The following is a 17,059-nucleotide window of genomic DNA, read 5'->3' as shown; positions in this document are numbered from 1 at the left end:
AGAAGATGAATACATAGGAGAAAGTCTCATTTAGCCTTGAGATGGTAACTATAAAGGGAAGCTTATTTACCTCACTGCCATCAGTGCTGTAAGAAGCACTGTTTCTTGTACCTTCTTTTGTTTTTATTCACCACAGAAATAAAATCCACCTACTGGATAGCTGGCCACAAGGTAGTCTTTCATACAAAAATCAGCCAAAGGGGGAGATTTGCCCTGGACAATTAAATTATTGTTTTTGTCACTCTTCCCCCATTACAGTTTTTCCATTTGTGTCTTCGAACTAGGTGTAGCTAAAAGCTGAGGAAAACATTTTTCTAATGTTTTCTGCAAATTGTACATGACTCAAAAAAAAAAAAAAAACCCAAACAAACAAACAAAAAGCTAGGCATGTGTAATGGCAAGAACAAGAACTCTGACAGTTTTTGCCAGGTATCTTCTGAACTGATGTATAATTTTCACCCATGTGGTGGTTTTGTTTTTTTAACTTTTGATAAAAACCTCAAAATTATAAGTTAACTTTGGTTGTAGTTAAAAAGGAAATGGCTCTGTTATTTTTTTTTATGATCTTAGATTTCCCCTTCTGTAGATAAGTTATTGTTGTTAACTATATAGGATCTGGTAGGTGTTTATCATAGTTAAAACCCAAATACATGATGACTGTCATGGAAAACCCATCTAAGGTTGCATGAGGAAAATCATTATTTAACAAAAAATCAAGATTTTATCTTGAGTTTGTTTTTTGTTTTTTAACTTAGATCTACTTACCATTTTAAAATGTTCCTTTGATTTTTACTTTGACTGTTGCTCTAGACTCTGGTATAAAGTAGCCTCTTTAGTGGACCCCAGCCTGAATCCCATTAATGTCTAGTTTTGGGGTCTTAAAGTATTTTAAATACCAGTTTGTAGTATAGCCTGAATTTTTTTTTTTTTTTTTTTTTTTTGGCTCAGTACTGAGGATTGAACCCAGAACCTTATGCTTGCTTCTCTGTCCTCTGAACTACATCTCCAACCCTTGCCATGAATATTTTATGTTTGTAGTATAAACTTTTGGGGTTTTTTTTTAACAATTAAAAAAATACAGAAAGCTGAAGTTCTTGAAGTTATTTCAATTTGGATCTTTTATGTAAGTTTAAACACTATTTTGAACCACAGTGTAGTAATTTTAATCCTTAAAGCTCAAATTAATATGACTGGAAATTTACAGTGTTTCCCTGTTTTCTCACAATTCACTTCTAATGTAACATGTACATAATCATGTATGTATTGAATATAAGGAACATAGATATCAGGGCACTTGGCACTATGAGGAAGACAAGAATAGTACTAGAAGTCCAGCTTTTATATTTTTATTTCAGGAACTAAATGTGAAAGAGTAAAATGGAAAGGTATATCACATAATTTAAAATTACACTAACTTGTGTGATATATAATCAGTTTTTAGAATTTCTTAGAATTTTAGCACTGGATAAGAATTTGCTCTTTCACCAGGTGGACATTGATTCTTAGAATTAGCTAAAGAAGCTTTATAAGACTTTATAGGCTAGCATTCCTCTAGGGACTAAAAGTATATTGTGATGGGACTCGAACATTTTTTTTCTTCTTTCTTTGTGATTCTGAACTGAATACAATCTGAAATATGTTTATTTCCAGATGGCAATGCAATTAGAAAAGAAATGAGTGTAGATGTCAGGGACTTCCACAGGGCTAGCAGTAAAATTCCTTAAAGCTTACTGCCTCCGTAAGGACTCAAGTTAATACTTTTTTTTTAGAAAGTGAAATCTGCCTTTACTTAGTTAAGGATGGTTTTTACAGGTGTTTGTATTTAAAATTGTAATTAGAAATTGATAGAAGTGGTTTTAGGGGAAAAAGTAGTAGAAATTTGTTTTCTGAGCACATAATCCTGTGTATGTTTTCAGATTTCAGTGCCTAGCAGCAAGTCATCTGGTGACCTTGTTGATCTCTTCGATGGCACCAGCCAGTCAACAGGTAAGCTTCCACACAAGCTTTTTCTTTTTAGTAACCTTAGTTTTTTTTAAATGCTATATAAAAGATGGATTGAAAAATAAAATTTTTAATCGAATTTATTTTCCTTGTGCATTAATTGGGGATACTTGTTTAATTGGATAAATAAGAGATACAGTGTTTAAATATTTGGTAACTCTCTCCCCCTGCTTTTTTCTTTAGCATCTATGGCCTTTACTCTTCTTTGGAACTATCATGTTGGTGTTTATCTTTTTGTATATGCATTTATTTCTCGAAGTTTGCTCTTAAAAGAAATATACTCAGTTTTATACCTTTTTCTACTCCTCAGACATAAGTAGAACCTCTTTGTGGTAATTAGTAAATGTGAGTAAAATAGTATCCTCAAATCACTGTAATACTTGTATTTTAATGGCTCTATACACTTGATACAATGCTTTCTCCCTAAATAATAGTAAATGGTATTTTGAGATTTGGTATCCTTTTTGCAGTTTCCCAAGATAAAGATTTTAGAGGCTTTATAGTTCCCATTATTAATCTTTTAAGATTAACTTGGAGAAAAAAATATATATTAAATCTGCTACTTTGATTTTTGTTTTTTTAAAATGAAAAAAGAAATTACTAACAGCTTGGATATGCTTGGAGTTTATCTAAAGTCTTTTTATTCATTTATTCAGTAGATATTTATTGAACAAGACACCAGTCTGGGCACTTATGAAAGAGAGTTTTTACCCTCTTGGAAAGGTCAAGTGAAGGAAGTGATCATTAATCAAGGAGACACAGATAGTTGCCTCATTGTAAACAGACTGAGTGCTTTGGAGGAAAGGGCATTGTGTGAATGTGTGTTTAACTGCCTGCCAAATGTTTTAAGAGTACTGTGGCAAAACAGTTTACCAAAATTTCCTTATAGATGAGATTCATGACTTCTTCAGTTTGATTTCCATTATATGCTACATTTTATTTAATTCCTGATAAATTGTTTCCAGGAAAATTGATAGTATTATGTTATTGCTTTTGATGCTTATGGAATTTTAATAAACTATTGGGTTACAAGTTAAAACAGCTTAAGAAATAAAATTTCTTTTTAAAGAAAGTCTTTCCAAGCCTATTTAAAGTTCATTTTACATTAAAGTGTAGACCAACAAGATTGGAGTATATCTAATGTACATAAACTAAATCTTTCATTCCCAGTTGTATGTAATGACTTTTCAAAGCCAAATTGTTTAAAAACTTTTGCATTGGTTTTAAATTTATGATGGAAACTGTTTTTCATTAATGCATTGGTGCACATAATTAAGTTTCCTGTTATTTTCTCCTTCCTACTTGCTGTCATAAAACTTGAACTAGTATGAACTTAAAGGATTTGTGGTTCACCCTGGTTTCTGAGATCCTTCAGTTCCTTTCCACTTTTTTCTGTAACTGTTTCTAAAATTATTCTTTAACCTTTATTAGACTGTAATGCAAGATTACAAACAACTGCATTACTTATTTTAGCAGTTTGTGATGTTTTTACATGTTCAAGATTTGAATTGTTTATTAACTGATAGTTGGCATGTAGTTATATAATATAGAAATAGTGTCACAGAATATCATTATTTTTAATTTTCTGGCATGCAATAATAAAGAGCCCCTTTCATGCATCTATGGTAAGTTTTAATGGGGCAGTCAGAGAAGAATTAACTAGGACGGTCCAGTGAGTAGATGTAACTTTTTTTCTCCATGGTACCAAGATTTCTTTGAACAGAGAATTTTTAAATATCAGTATGCTTCTTTTGCTTGGCAAGAAACCTTTCTCTGATGCAAACAGTAGATTGATTAATTAAATAGAAGTAACAATTATTAGTCGTACAGTAATTGAGACTAAGTTTAAATGAAATCCATGGAAGGTTTCTTGCCTTATAAGTTTAATTTACTTTAATATCTCTAAAATGCAACTATATGTGAACTGACATCAGAGTATTTTTTAAAGTTATCTTCTGTTTGAAACACTACATGTAACCAGTTTTTGCAGATCCCCTTCATTCAGTATATAAATTTAGTGATCTCATTGCTATTTATATATCTTAATAGTATATTTTAAATTGAATTCTGCAGTAAAAGGAAATTGGATATTAAATCTTTAGCACCTACATGAGAAGGTTTAAGAAATCTACCATATTAACATTGCTGTTTGGTATGTCATTTGGGTGTCATTTACCAGATGTGCCCATATTTATAATAGTACCATCATGCAAGTAATATGGGCACAAACTGTAAAGCTAAGCAGATATGGCATCTGTACCACTCATCAGATAAATATCTCCTTTGAGAAAATGCTCAGATTTTTTTTTTCTTTTTTAATGTGTTATTTCATCCTTATTGTTGGTATCTTCAAAAGTATATCCGGTAAAAATTATTGTAGAATATCTTACTAAATTTAAAAGAACATATGTGAACCCTAACCATCAAGATTTACTCGAGATGATCTTGATAAATGTCCCATTGTAGTGATGTTTGTTCTTTTAAAATCTGTACTTAAATGATGTTTTGGTGGCTCTTAAATATAGTTCATTTCTAAACATTTTAAGAAATGAATAATGAAGTAACTAGAAATTAAGCCAATTAGAAATAGAAGGCCAAAATCATTCCGTGTCTTTTTTAGTATAAATCCAAATTGTGTTCTTTGTCCCTTTGTAATTAAGGAATTTAAGTCTTGGTTAACATACTGCTGCTACGTAAGAGAGTTCTCATAAAATAAATGAGGTTGAAGAGATAATACACCATAATTGGTACGACTAGAAGAACATACCTTGTAATAGGTTTTGAATTTTTTTAATTAAAAATTTTTAAAGAATTAAAATACATTAATCCATATTTTTATTACATTTGGACCATTTGTTTTGAATTCAGTAGTCACTTCACACCCACCATTCCCACACACACTTAGGATTGAACCATGACACTTTACCACTGAGCTATATCCCCAGCTCTTCTTCTTTTGAGACAGGGTCTCATGAAGTTGCCCTGACTGGCCTCAAACTTGGGATCCTCCTGCCTCAGCCTCCTGAGTAGGTGGGATTATAGGTGTGTGCCACCTCACCTGGCTCCATAATCACTATTACGTGACTTTGAATCATGTTGTTACATCCTCAGTACCCCAAATTATATTAGAATTTGGGTGGGGGGCATATGTGTAGTTTAAAGCCAAGTTTAATTTTAAAAAATAATTTTTTGTTACATTCTTTTTCAGTGATTATTCAAGGTAATGCATGCCCACTTTAAAAATGTAGAACACAAGAGCTTCATTCTAATTTAGATTCATAAACTATTTACTTTAGTGAGCTTTCTTTTTAAAATACAATTTCTGTATTTTAGTCAAAACCTCTTGTAAGCATTTATTGTGTGACAGGTCTTTACAGCCTTCTGGATAATGTTTGTTTTTATTTTTTGTAAAGTGTTTCTGACCCAAGCTCTCATGACCATTTCCTTATGATGATGCATTCTTTTATAGAACTTTTCATTGCTTTATATCTTAAATCATATGTTCAATTCCTTATTTTCTGGACATTAGGTTTCGTTTCCAAATTTTTCGCTGTTATGAACAAAGTGACATTCTAGCACTTCTTAAAATTTTCCATTTTGGTAAGATTTATTTGATAACTGAATTTAAACACTTTTTGTATATTTATATACTAATTGTGACTTGCCTATTCATGTCCTTTGTTCCTTTTTTCTGTTGGAGGTATTTATCCTTAGTGATTTTTTTTAAAAGTTTTTGTGGATTATGTATAATTTATCATTTATGTGATTTTTTTGCATTTCATCGTTTATTTTACTTTTGTATAAGAATTCTTCATGCAAAAGGTTTTTTTTAATGTAATCCAGATTAAATTCTTTGTTAGAGAAAATTTCCATTTCTAGTTGATGCTCTGTCTAGCCATATTTTTCTTCTTCACAGTATTGCTTTGGAAAATACATGTTCCCAGCTGGTGATTGTAAATAACCTCCTTGCTGCCCTGAAAAGGCAGATGGAAATGGTTCATTTATAATGACAGCTCTCATGTGGGAATCTTGAAGGATGGCTCCTGTGAAAATTAGCAGTCTTCCACATGCAGCAGTTTTGGTAGAATCTTTGATGTACATTTCCTTACATAGATGTTATTGGGGAAAATGCTTGGACATAAAAGTTTTCTGTTGAATTTAAAACACTAGTATGAGTATCATGTTTCTCCTAGGAGAGAAACTTTTCCTAAATAGAGCTGTAATTTTTGAGACAATTTTCAAAGATCACCTTATATAAAGTACTAATTGAAGCATAACATGGTATTTGAAAAGATTGGAGAAATAAAAGTCAAATCTCTGTCAAAGAAAAGTGGCTTCTATTTGTAAAATAGCTATGTGCATGTTTTCATTATTTACTCCCAATATTCTTAAATTAATAATGTTGAAATCAAATTCCCTGTAGTATGGGTGAGGGGGAATTATATTTACTGTAAATAAGTTATGAATAAAAAAATTATTTCCATGTAGTTGGAAGAGGGTGGAGCAGCAGAATAAACAAAATGTAGATAGATATTTATCTGAACTATTAAATCCAGAAAGTAAAATAAATAAATCTTACCCAGTTTTTAAGTTGTGATCAGTGATATTCAGTACTTTTATCTGCAACATGAATTTTCTTTATAGCTTACACTAGTTAAGATTTGAAAACCCCTACTTGTTTGATAGAATAAATTACTAATATTTTTTCACTGTCTTTCTGGATGAAGCAAATTAAAATAATCTCCAATTTTCAAGTCCCTTAATGTTACAGTAATTGATTAACTACCATCTTGTTACCCAACAGTGTACTTTGATCAGTGTTTTTAACATGAAGGAACATTACAGAAAACAAACATGAATATTAAGCAGCAACTGTTTGCAACATTCATTTCCTTGTTAGTTCTTATTAATATCGTGCTTGTTTATTGGTTTTTAACGTCTAGCTCACTGGTCTTTTGTACTCATCACATTTTATCATGATGTATGTACCTTTAAGGAAGAGAAAACTAAATCCCTCTGATACTATCTTTTAGATTCTTTAAACTGTAGGCATGAGCTCTAGTGTTAGTTGGAGTGTGGAACCTGTGGTTCACTGGTGAGTGAGAATGTATACGTGAGCAAGTGCACTTGTAATGTGGATGAGGAATGAGGAATTAGTTATGCCTGCTGATGGTTGACTACAGTAAATGTGCACTAAAAAGAAATACATATACATCTATCAGAAACTGATTTGTTCCTTTTATTACTGCTGGCCATTTATTAAGAAAGGGAGATGGTTCTAGTTTAATTAACCCAGTTGAGTGTAGCAGATGGGGCAGAATGTCTTGCAGCGATAAGACAATTCAGAAATGGCACCAGATGTTGAAAGCTGTCCCTTGTGGTGTTTGAGTGCAGCCCAGATGTTCCAGTCCCACCTGGCTAGTTTCTAAGCACTGCAGGCTAAGCAGCTGTGATGTAACCTATATAATGTTCACATAACACTAAAAGCACCATAATTGAACTGCTGCACTAGACTTCTAAGGTTGTGACTCTATAGGAGGTGAAATCTTTAAGGACAGACAAAAGTAAGGACAGCTACTTAGGGCTTTAGATTTTTGACTATTTTCTTGATAATTGAATTGGAGAAAATGAAATATTAAAACTTGAAATACTGCTCTAATTGTAGATAAAAGTAAATACTTTTATCCATGTAGTGTTTATAAATAAAACTTGGATAACAATGTGATATGTACAGATAGATTGATTTGCAGACATGATTGGGATCTTGTCACTCTAAAAATACTAATTTAAGGGGCTGGGGATATAGCTCAGTTGGTAGAGTGCTTGCCTCACATGTACAAAACCCTGGGCTCAATCCCCAGCACTCCCAAAATTAAGAATAAACAAACAAACAAAAAAAAAACCAATTTAGAAGTAGTAGCAAAAAACGGTTATTTTTTCCATACATTAAAAAATACAAGTATTTACACTTGGGCCCTAAGCAACTCAGCAAGACTCTGTCTCAAAATAAAAAGAGAACAGGGTGGGGATGTGGCTCACTGGTTGAGTTCCCTTGGATTCAATCTAGTACCCCCCCCCCAAAAAAAAGTATTTACTCTTTTATGGAGTAAACAATGGGGAAAAATAGTCTACTAAGATTATTACATTGGTTTTTCTCCCTGTATCTGTTTAAGTTAATTTTTTTAAACAAATCAACTTAGAGCTTTTCCCCTTTTAATGTAAAAACTTTTTGAACATATGGAAAATTTCACTGTTTTCTTACTGATTCTTTTGTTTATTAAATGCTACTTGTTCTGTACCATTTGAAAGAAAGTTGCAAACACCGTAACATTTTGCCCCTAAAATACTTCACTTTATTTCACCTTGCAAGGACATTCTTCTTTATAATAATAATATGATTATACCTATAGCATTAAAACAACAGTGCTGTTTGATATACAGACTTTATGTTAATTTCCCCAGTGTCTCAATTCTCTGTTCAGATCACCTTTTAAAAACTCTCCAAGTCCATTCAGGTGTTGTGCATTTCACTTCCATGTGTGGATATCTTATTCCCTAATAATAATCTTACTCAGTTTTAAGCATCCCAGGGAAGATTTTAACAGAGAGCATAGTTGAGTGCATAAACCACTGGTCCTCATAATGCTTGTGAAATGTGGGTGAGGGATACCTTAACCACAAGGTAATGTGTGCTGTCTTACCAGGAACTGGCCTGAGGCCTGAGAGTGCTAGTTTAGAGGAAACCTGGTGTGAGGAAAGCCTAGGGCAGCCAGTAGCTTCTGGCCTGGGGCCTGGGGCCTGGGGCCTGGGGCCTTTACCATCGTATTATTGTTGTGTGGTGCTGAGGAAGCTTTCGGGAATTGCACACAGTGTTCTCTGATTCTGCCAGTTTAACTTTTTCCTTACTCTTAACCTCTAGGAGGATCAGCTGATTTATTCGGGGGATTTGCTGATTTTGGCTCAGCTGCTGCATCAGGCAGTTTTCCCTCCCAAGGTACGAGATGGTTTGATTGGCCAGACGTCCGGGTGGGTAAAAAGGTTGTCAATACAAAGCTCTCTTCCCTACAGTCAACTTTTTTTGTTGTTTTTATCCTTATCATATTTAAAATTCATAATTCCCAAATAACTAATTCACAGGGTATTTTATTAGGTCATTGTCTTTAGTGTTCCAAAAGAGTTCATTTGGCTGGATACTAAGGTATAAAAATAAAAAAATGCCCATATGCATATGTAACTTTTTTAGTTGGGGGGTGGGGGGCAAATAAGTATAAATAATCTGTTTTTAACATAAATAATATGATATACATTTAGTTTATATAATTTTTCAGGTATGAAATGTACCAACTTTCTGAAATGGGCTAGTCAGGCAACTTTCTGAAACTGTTAGCCAGCAGCACAGCAGGCGGAGGCAAGAAGGTCACAAGTTTGAGGACAGCTCAGGCAGCTTAGTGAGACCCTGTCTCAAAATAAAAAATCGGAAAAAGGGCTGGGGGTGTAACTCAGTAGTAGAGTACCCCTATGTTCCATCCCCACTACTGCAAAAAATTAATAATAATATAACTAGGAATAATGTTACTTGTCACAGTTCTTTAAAGGATAAAGTAATGTCTATAGAAATATGTAGAATAGAGACTCAGCTCATTATTAACTGTCTTTTTTCCTGTAGGTTGTGAAGGGGTTGTTTTATAAAACTGGACAGTCTACAAGAAAATATTTAATAATTTACCTATGAAAATTTTAAACATGAGGTGAGACAGGAAGGAAAAATGTAACTGAGTTAGTTTTACTATGTATTACAGGTAAATTAGTCTTGCTGTTAAGCTGTGTTAAAATTTATATTTAGTAATGTCTGATTTAGGTTCCTAAGGAGGTAGGAAGAAAAATGCATAGCTTTTAATGTGGTTTGGGGTTATTTTCATAGCCTACTTTTATAAATTCCAAGTACTGCCCAGGAACCAGAATTATTGAGTAATTAACTGCTTTATTTTGGAAGTGTGATTGAGCCTTCTAAGGTTTGATACCTTACTTTAGGCAAATCAAAGCAGAAGATAAACATTGCCCTAATTTTACAGACTCCCTGTGTAATTCTCAAAGTTTTTATGTATATAAATTTGCCTACTATGCAAATAATTTGAATATGCTAATGTTGCCTAAGTGATGCATCTCTTCATCTGTATGCATTTGATTAATATAACCTGATCACCATTGTGCAGGAGGCTGAAACTGTTGCAACAATGATTAATCATTTCTGAACAGTGTATGCCCCACTAGAAATCACTTCCTCTCATGATTAATCATCTCAAATACTGAGTTTTCAGATGGGGCAACATATTTTGCCCCAGTTTTTATTCATATGCTGCTTTATTATAGATCAAGCAAATAGAAAATCAGCATAAAGTTTACATTTATCCAGCAGCTTAACTTAAATGAGCTCAAATTGTTTAATATATATAGAACTAATTGTAAAACTCTAAATGTCTTCGGTTTTGTAAAGATCAAAGACAAGCTTTAGTAGAACCCTGAACTAATGAATATTAGCCCAGTTCTTGTATTAAATTGTTGATAGAGCTTGGGGTTTTTAAGTGATTGTTTTCTCTTTTGAGGGTGCTTACATTTTAATATGGTAATAGAAGAATATAATTTTTAAAGACTTTGTGTTATTGTTCTCTTTTGATATTTAGCATAATGAGACATAGTATTGCAGTGGTTGGTTACCTTATAAGCTAGACAAAATGTATCTCCAAGTTGTAAATGAACGTAGACTGTAAGGAGATGGTGTTAATTAACTTGGAATACATACCATTCACTTTAAGATGACAGTTTTTATGTAGCTTATTCTTTTCTTCTGCTTTTTCAACTTCATTACTAATATTTATCCATTTTTTTCTTTTCTTAGAAAAATTCATTTACTTAGATTCAGGATAGCCTAGTTTAAAACAATTTTTTAAAAAGTATCACCTGCCTTTATAATAATTGTATTCCAGATAGTTAATATTACAAATGCAGACTTAACAGAAGCATGACTTACACTTTCATATGGCATGCCCAAAGAAGAGAGAGTGAAGTGCCTTGGCTCTCACCGGGACTTGGACAGTAAATTCAGAGTCACAACAACAATCTTAGGTGTCACTTAGTGTATGTTAAATTATTTAATCTTTACAATGTAGGTTTAAAAGGGAAAGCACAGATATATAAGTAATTTGCTAGGGGTCACATAGCTAGTAAGGTATAAAATCTGTGCTTTCAACCACTACAGTCTTAGCAGTTAACCTGTCAATTTTTTATTGTATTCAACTTCAGATTCATAATTATACTTTGAAATATAGTGGTAGCATTTTGTTTCTGTTTTAATGTTAGCATGAGTTTCCCTTTCGCCCTTTATATTTAAATACATTGGACATTTTCAACTGAAGCCAAGAAATGTACTAGCAGCTATATCATGACTATGGCCCTTGTGGTATTAATGGAAGCATAGTCAAATGAGAATTTCTTAACACTAGCCTTTAAGTTTTTTCCCTCCATACTGTTGTTTTTTCCTGAATTTTTTTTTAGTTGTAGTTGGACACAATATCTTTTTATTTTTATGTGGTGCTGAGGATCGAACCCAGTGCCTCACACGTGCAAGGTGGGTGCTCTACCACTGAGCTACGGCCCAGCCTTCCCTCCATACTTTTTAAAGAAATTTAATCTTATGAATTTGAGGTTTAAAACATGACAAATGAAAGATTTCTCCTTGAACCTTTCCAAACAGTAAGTGAAGTAAGTTGAGTTCTCTGATTTTACAGAGTGTCTCCTCACTTGAACATTTTGTAGCTGTCAGCAAAAAGTTTAACCAGTTTACAATTTTCTCTTGCTTTTTCAAGTCCCAGACTGGTTCTTATCTGTTCAGCTGGAAATAGATTTAATACACAAACTTGGTTGAAAGGAAGTTTTTATGATAATTTCTGTGTGTCACCTTCAGACCTGCAGGAGATGGGTTTTACTTTATATGTGAAGTTTAATTTTTTTCTTTGCCACCTTGTTAACACTCGTGTAATATTCATGAGAAAGAATAACGTCCAGATGGAGACAGTACCTGCAGAAGTTAATCAGGATGGACTCCGATCAGTTCTAATTAGTTTCAGTTCATAGATGTTGTATAAGTTTGTTCTGTGCATTTCAGAAAGTTTCTTACCCTTGTGGTTCTTTTTGTCTTAGTAACTGCAACAAGTGGGAATGGAGACTTTGGTGACTGGAGTGCCTTCAACCAAGCCCCATCAGGGCCTGTTCCTTCCAGTGGCGAACTCTTCGGCAGTACCTCTCAGCCAGCAGTGGAACTTGTCAGTGGCTCACAACCAGCTTTAGGCCCACCTCCAGCTGCCTCAAATTCTTCAGATCTGTTTGATCTTATGGGCTCATCCCAAGCAACCATGACATCTTCCCAGAGTATGAATTTCTCTTTGATGAGCACTAATGCTGTAGGACTTGGTTTGCCCATGTCGAGGTCACAGGTAAGTTGTCCGCTTCATTGAGAAATTATGATTTCTAATCTGGGAGATACTTTAATCATAGGATAGTGTGAGAAAAGATAAGCCATGTGTGTGTGTGTGTGTGTGTTTCCATGTTGCTTAACAATAGGTACAGTCTGAGAAAATTGCCATTAGCCATTTTAGTCATTGTGTGAACATCATAGTACACTCACAAAAGCTGAGGTGGTTCCGATGATATAATTTTATGTGGTCCATTGTTGACCAAACATCATTACCTCATTAAGCAGCATATGATGGACGTGTGTGTGTGTGGGGGGGGTGTTTGTGGGGGGGGGCGGGGGCTTTACACATTGCATTTACTTTATACTCTATTGCCTAGTATAGTCATTCAGGTTGGAGAAAGCAAGACCTTCTCACTCATCTTATAGTCCCTGTAAAACCAAACATGGTGTCTTCCCCAGAGGAAGAAAATTCAGAATATTAATTGAATTGTAAAAATTGGTATTTAGTTGTGTTTAAAATTTGTTTTTAAGAAAAATACGTTATGTTGCTTCACCCATGACAAACATTCTCTTGTTAAATTTCTGGTTATGTTCTTGAAGTATCATTGTTTTAAACAATCGTTGCTAAGGTAGAAAGTCATGTTCTCGAATGGTGAAAGTTTTTCCCTATTCTGAGCCTGCTCTCCATTATATAAATGTTATAAGGCTCCTCCTTTGGTTTTTATTATTAAAAGGGGAGCTTAATTCACTTTATATAGTTAAATCTAAATTACTTATTATCAACTTAGAATTTATACAAATGCAGGGTTGTAAAATAAGTTTCTCAGTTGTACCAGGAACTTACTATTTTTGACTCAAGGTATTGAGAATATCTGTTTATAATACTAATTACTCATTGTAATACGTGAGAATTTCCTCTTTTGGGTGTTAGGATGAAAGAAAAGAAGAAAGAAGCAGAAGGGTAACTGCTGCGTATATCAGAAATCAGCCTTAACACGTGTTTTAAGCATAAAGCCAGTCTGCTTTATTTGCAGTGGTAATAGTAACTATGTTATATGTCTTTATGTTGGTCCATTTTTAAATTATTCTTCCTGTTCCTAGACCTTTCCTTTTTTTTCTGTTCTGTTCATAATTATCCTTTGTAACTACCTGGCATCTCTGCTTCTTTCTCCTGAATTTCTCCTTGCTCCTAAATTGGTCCATGTGTACATCAAATTCCACTAGTTGTGCACTTCAGTTAGTAGAAGTATTCACAGAGCAGGGAAATGGCAGCCAGGATATGTGAAATATAATTTGCTGTTAAAATGGTTTTATCTTTTATAACTTGAGAAATCATAACCTGAATTATGTTTTCTAAGAATAAATTTCCACTTGTGTATTTCCTCAAAGCTAACCTGGAGTTGGTAGTTGCTCTGAGCATTTGCCAGGGATGGTGGCTTCTAGACTTTGGGTTATGGGAGAATAATTGTTAGTGTAGATATATTGTTGGTGGCTTCTAGACTTTGGGTTATGGGAGAATAATTGTTAGTGTAGATATATTGTTGGGTTTTTTGAACCCAGAGCTAATTGAGACATTAGAAGGACCTGTTTAGAAAGCTAATGATTCAGAGTACTGAAGACAATAACATAAAACATTTGTGGTTCTTTTGGTTTTAGAAATTCATTATTGTGATTAAATTGCCATCTGATAATCTTTATAGAACAGATGCTTAATTTTTAGAGCATCTTTTTTATTTTTCAGCCTTTGCAAAATGTTAGCACAGTGCTGCAGAAGCCTAATCCTCTCTATAATCAGAATACAGATATGGTCCAGAAGTCAGTCAGCAAAACCCTGCCTTCTACTTGGTCTGACCCCAGTGTAAACATCAGCCTGGACAACTTACTACCTGGTATGCAGCCTTCCAAACCCCAGCAGCCATCGCTCAATACAATGATTCAGCAGCAGAGTAAGTTAAGTCCCATCAACACATTCCACTTCTCTGTGTACTGGTAATCTTTTTCCCTGCTGCCAGGACTGCCTCAAGCATTGTATTTTTCTGTGAATCTAAGAATTCGTTTGGTAAAGTTCTTCTTTTTTCTTCTGGTAGATATGCAACAGCCTCTTAATGTGATGACTCAAAGTTTTGGAGCTGTGAATCTCAGTTCTCCATCAAACATGCTTCCTGTCCGGCCACAAACTAACCCTTTAATGGGGGGGCCCATGCCTATGAGTATGCCCAACGTGATGACTGGCACCATGGGAATGGCCCCTCTTGGAAATACTCCAATGATGAACCAGAGCATGATGGGCATGAACATGAACATAGGGATGTCAACTGCTGGGATGGGCTTAACAGGCACTATGGGAATGGGCATGCCCAACATAGCCATGACTTCTGGAACTGTGCAACCTAAGCAAGATGCCTTTGCAAACTTCGCCAACTTTAGCAAATAAGAAATTGTAAAGAAGCAGATTGAATGAAGAATTTTTAGCTGTGCAGATAGGTGATGTTGGGATGGAAAATGCTAATAAATTCCCCTTTCTTTTATGAATTAATTGAAGTAAACCTACATAAAGAACCAAAAAGGCTGTTTTATAAAAGTGAAATATCTAGTATTTCAGAAAGCCAAGCAGAAAGCACTTCAGTTGAGGCAGTCATTTTTCCCAGTGAGGATAGACCACGAATGGGGTGATGAGACCATTGAAAGCCTTTATAAATTGAAAAGCCCAGTAACATAATTTGTGGAGAGACTGGAGTAGGGCTGAATCTCTAATTTTATACTTTTCTTTTCCTGAGGAACTTGATTTTTCTGTCCCTGAATCGCCTTGTCATAATTGGGTCTGTTCCTTTTACTACCACTCTTGAGTCCATATATGAAATCATTAAAGTTGGATGATCATTTTTTTATAAAAATATATATTTTTGTCCAAAAAAAGGCATACATATGTGATTATGGCTAAATCAAAGGTAACTGGAATGTATATACTTTTGCTAATGTTCCAGCAACACTGCTATTATACTATCCAAATTTTTATTGTAACAAAATCTCTTTAAGCAATTGGTGATAGCTATGGAACTTTTCTCATGTCTTCTGCTATAATTATCCTGTGCAGAACTAGGAAAAATATTTTTTTCAGGACTGCTCTATGGTTTCCTTTTAAGAGAAAAAATAAAAAACCTTCAGTATTTTTTGTTTGTTTTCAGCAGTCATCATTTACAATTTGCAGTGATTAACTTGGCAAGGCTTTCTTCCGTGTTTATCCCTGTAGCCATCATTTAAGTCAGAAACAGTCAAAGAGAAAAATATTTATTTTTTATCTTTTTTGTGTCTTTTCAAAAGATTGAAAAGGTAAAAATCCATTAAAACCTTAAGTTAAATATAAATGTTAGAACTCAACAATGTTTGCTTTTAGATTTTATACAGTATTTGTTTTGTTTTGGTTTTGAGTGTATATAATATGCCATTAGCAATACGGTTCCAATAGAGAGGAGTTGAAATATATATTATTAAAGGAGACCTGTAGCAGTCAAAGATTTTATTGATTTAATGACAAATAAAGGAAATTAATTAAAATGTTTTTGTTTTCCTGCTGTAATTCTGCATTAAGCTCACATGAAAATCATGATTCTAGAGTTTGGAATGCAAAATTAAATGTTTCAACCTCAAGCTGGGAATATTTTTTAAAATAAATACTATAATATAGGCATCAGATTATTACCTCCCCACTTTATGTTGAAAATTTTTTTATTAAATTGATAAAACTTTGTTTCCATTGTATTCATAATGTTCTGTTATACATAACATTAAAATGTTCATTAAAATCAATGTTGAACTGCTGCTTCTTTTATTCTGTTAGACATTTGAGACCATTTGAGGAAAAAATAATTATAATTTGGGCAAAGTAATTTTTATAAATAATTTAGAATTATTTAATGACTTCTCTATTCTTTCCTATCAGACTCTACTGTTAGGAATTAAAAATGAAGCGCAAAGATATCCTGACCTGTTCCATTCTTGCTAATGTTCCATCTACAACATTTCTAATTAGGCAGAAATTCATGTACTTCAGCTAAGTGGTAATGAAAAGTGATTCATTTGCTGAATAAGAGATGAGAGAGAGTGTAATTAGCTGACTGCGGTTTTTAATCTTTCAACAATTCAATGTGTTTAAATTAGTTTCAAAGAATAGGAGCTTTCAAGTGTTGTTACTTCAGAGCAATCAAGCCAACCTCTGGTGGCAGCATGTAGAATATCTTCACTTACATTTAAAGCTGGTAATCTTAAATAATTTTTTTTCTTTAAACTGCAATAAGTCTTCACCTTCTCTAATGTATATATGGTTCTTAGGGGAAGTAAATATTTTTTTATCTGATCATTTGTGTTTGTAATGTTTTTTCTTAATGAATTTATCTCTGAAGCATTTCCCATATCCTGCCTTCCTATGTTGTATTTCTGAGGACACAAGGGGAGTATGCCTCTCCTTTTTTATTGAGCCCCAACTTAAAAAGCTTGCTGTTTTACCAGTATTTATTTCAGAGCTCACTCAAAAAGAGAAATGCATAAGAGTTGCCCCATTGAGGGTCTGTCCAATTTAATAGTTTGTCT

General features: G+C 33.6%; 1 protein-coding gene across 4 annotated transcripts in view; it reads left to right on the top strand.

Moving 5' to 3' along the window:
* The window catches only part of Clint1 (clathrin interactor 1), a 61,675-nt gene extending 45,396 nt beyond the window's left edge, over positions 1-16,279 (top strand). Inside the window, exons 8-12 of one of the 4 annotated variants that reach the window (XM_026388291.2) lie at positions 1,917-1,986; positions 8,921-8,995; positions 12,199-12,491; positions 14,268-14,418; positions 14,560-16,279. In XM_026388291.2, the coding sequence (XP_026244076.1) occupies positions 1,917-1,986; positions 8,921-8,995; positions 12,199-12,491; positions 14,268-14,418; positions 14,560-14,906 (936 nt within the window). In that variant the 3' untranslated portion in view covers positions 14,907-16,279. Of the gene's footprint in view, positions 1-1,916; positions 1,987-8,920; positions 8,996-12,198; positions 12,492-14,213; positions 14,419-14,559 lie in introns of all 4 variants that reach the window. The other 3 variants (XM_026388290.2, XM_026388293.2, XM_026388292.2) reach the window with 3 other exon arrangements.
* The last annotated feature ends 780 nt before the right edge of the window (positions 16,280-17,059 follow it).

This window comes from Urocitellus parryii, chromosome 1 (genome assembly GCF_045843805.1).
Source record: "Urocitellus parryii isolate mUroPar1 chromosome 1, mUroPar1.hap1, whole genome shotgun sequence".
Lineage (NCBI taxonomy): Eukaryota > Metazoa > Chordata > Mammalia > Rodentia > Sciuridae > Urocitellus > Urocitellus parryii.
The sequence above is the reverse complement of the archived record's forward strand: the minus strand, read 5'-3'. Positions and strand labels throughout refer to the sequence as shown.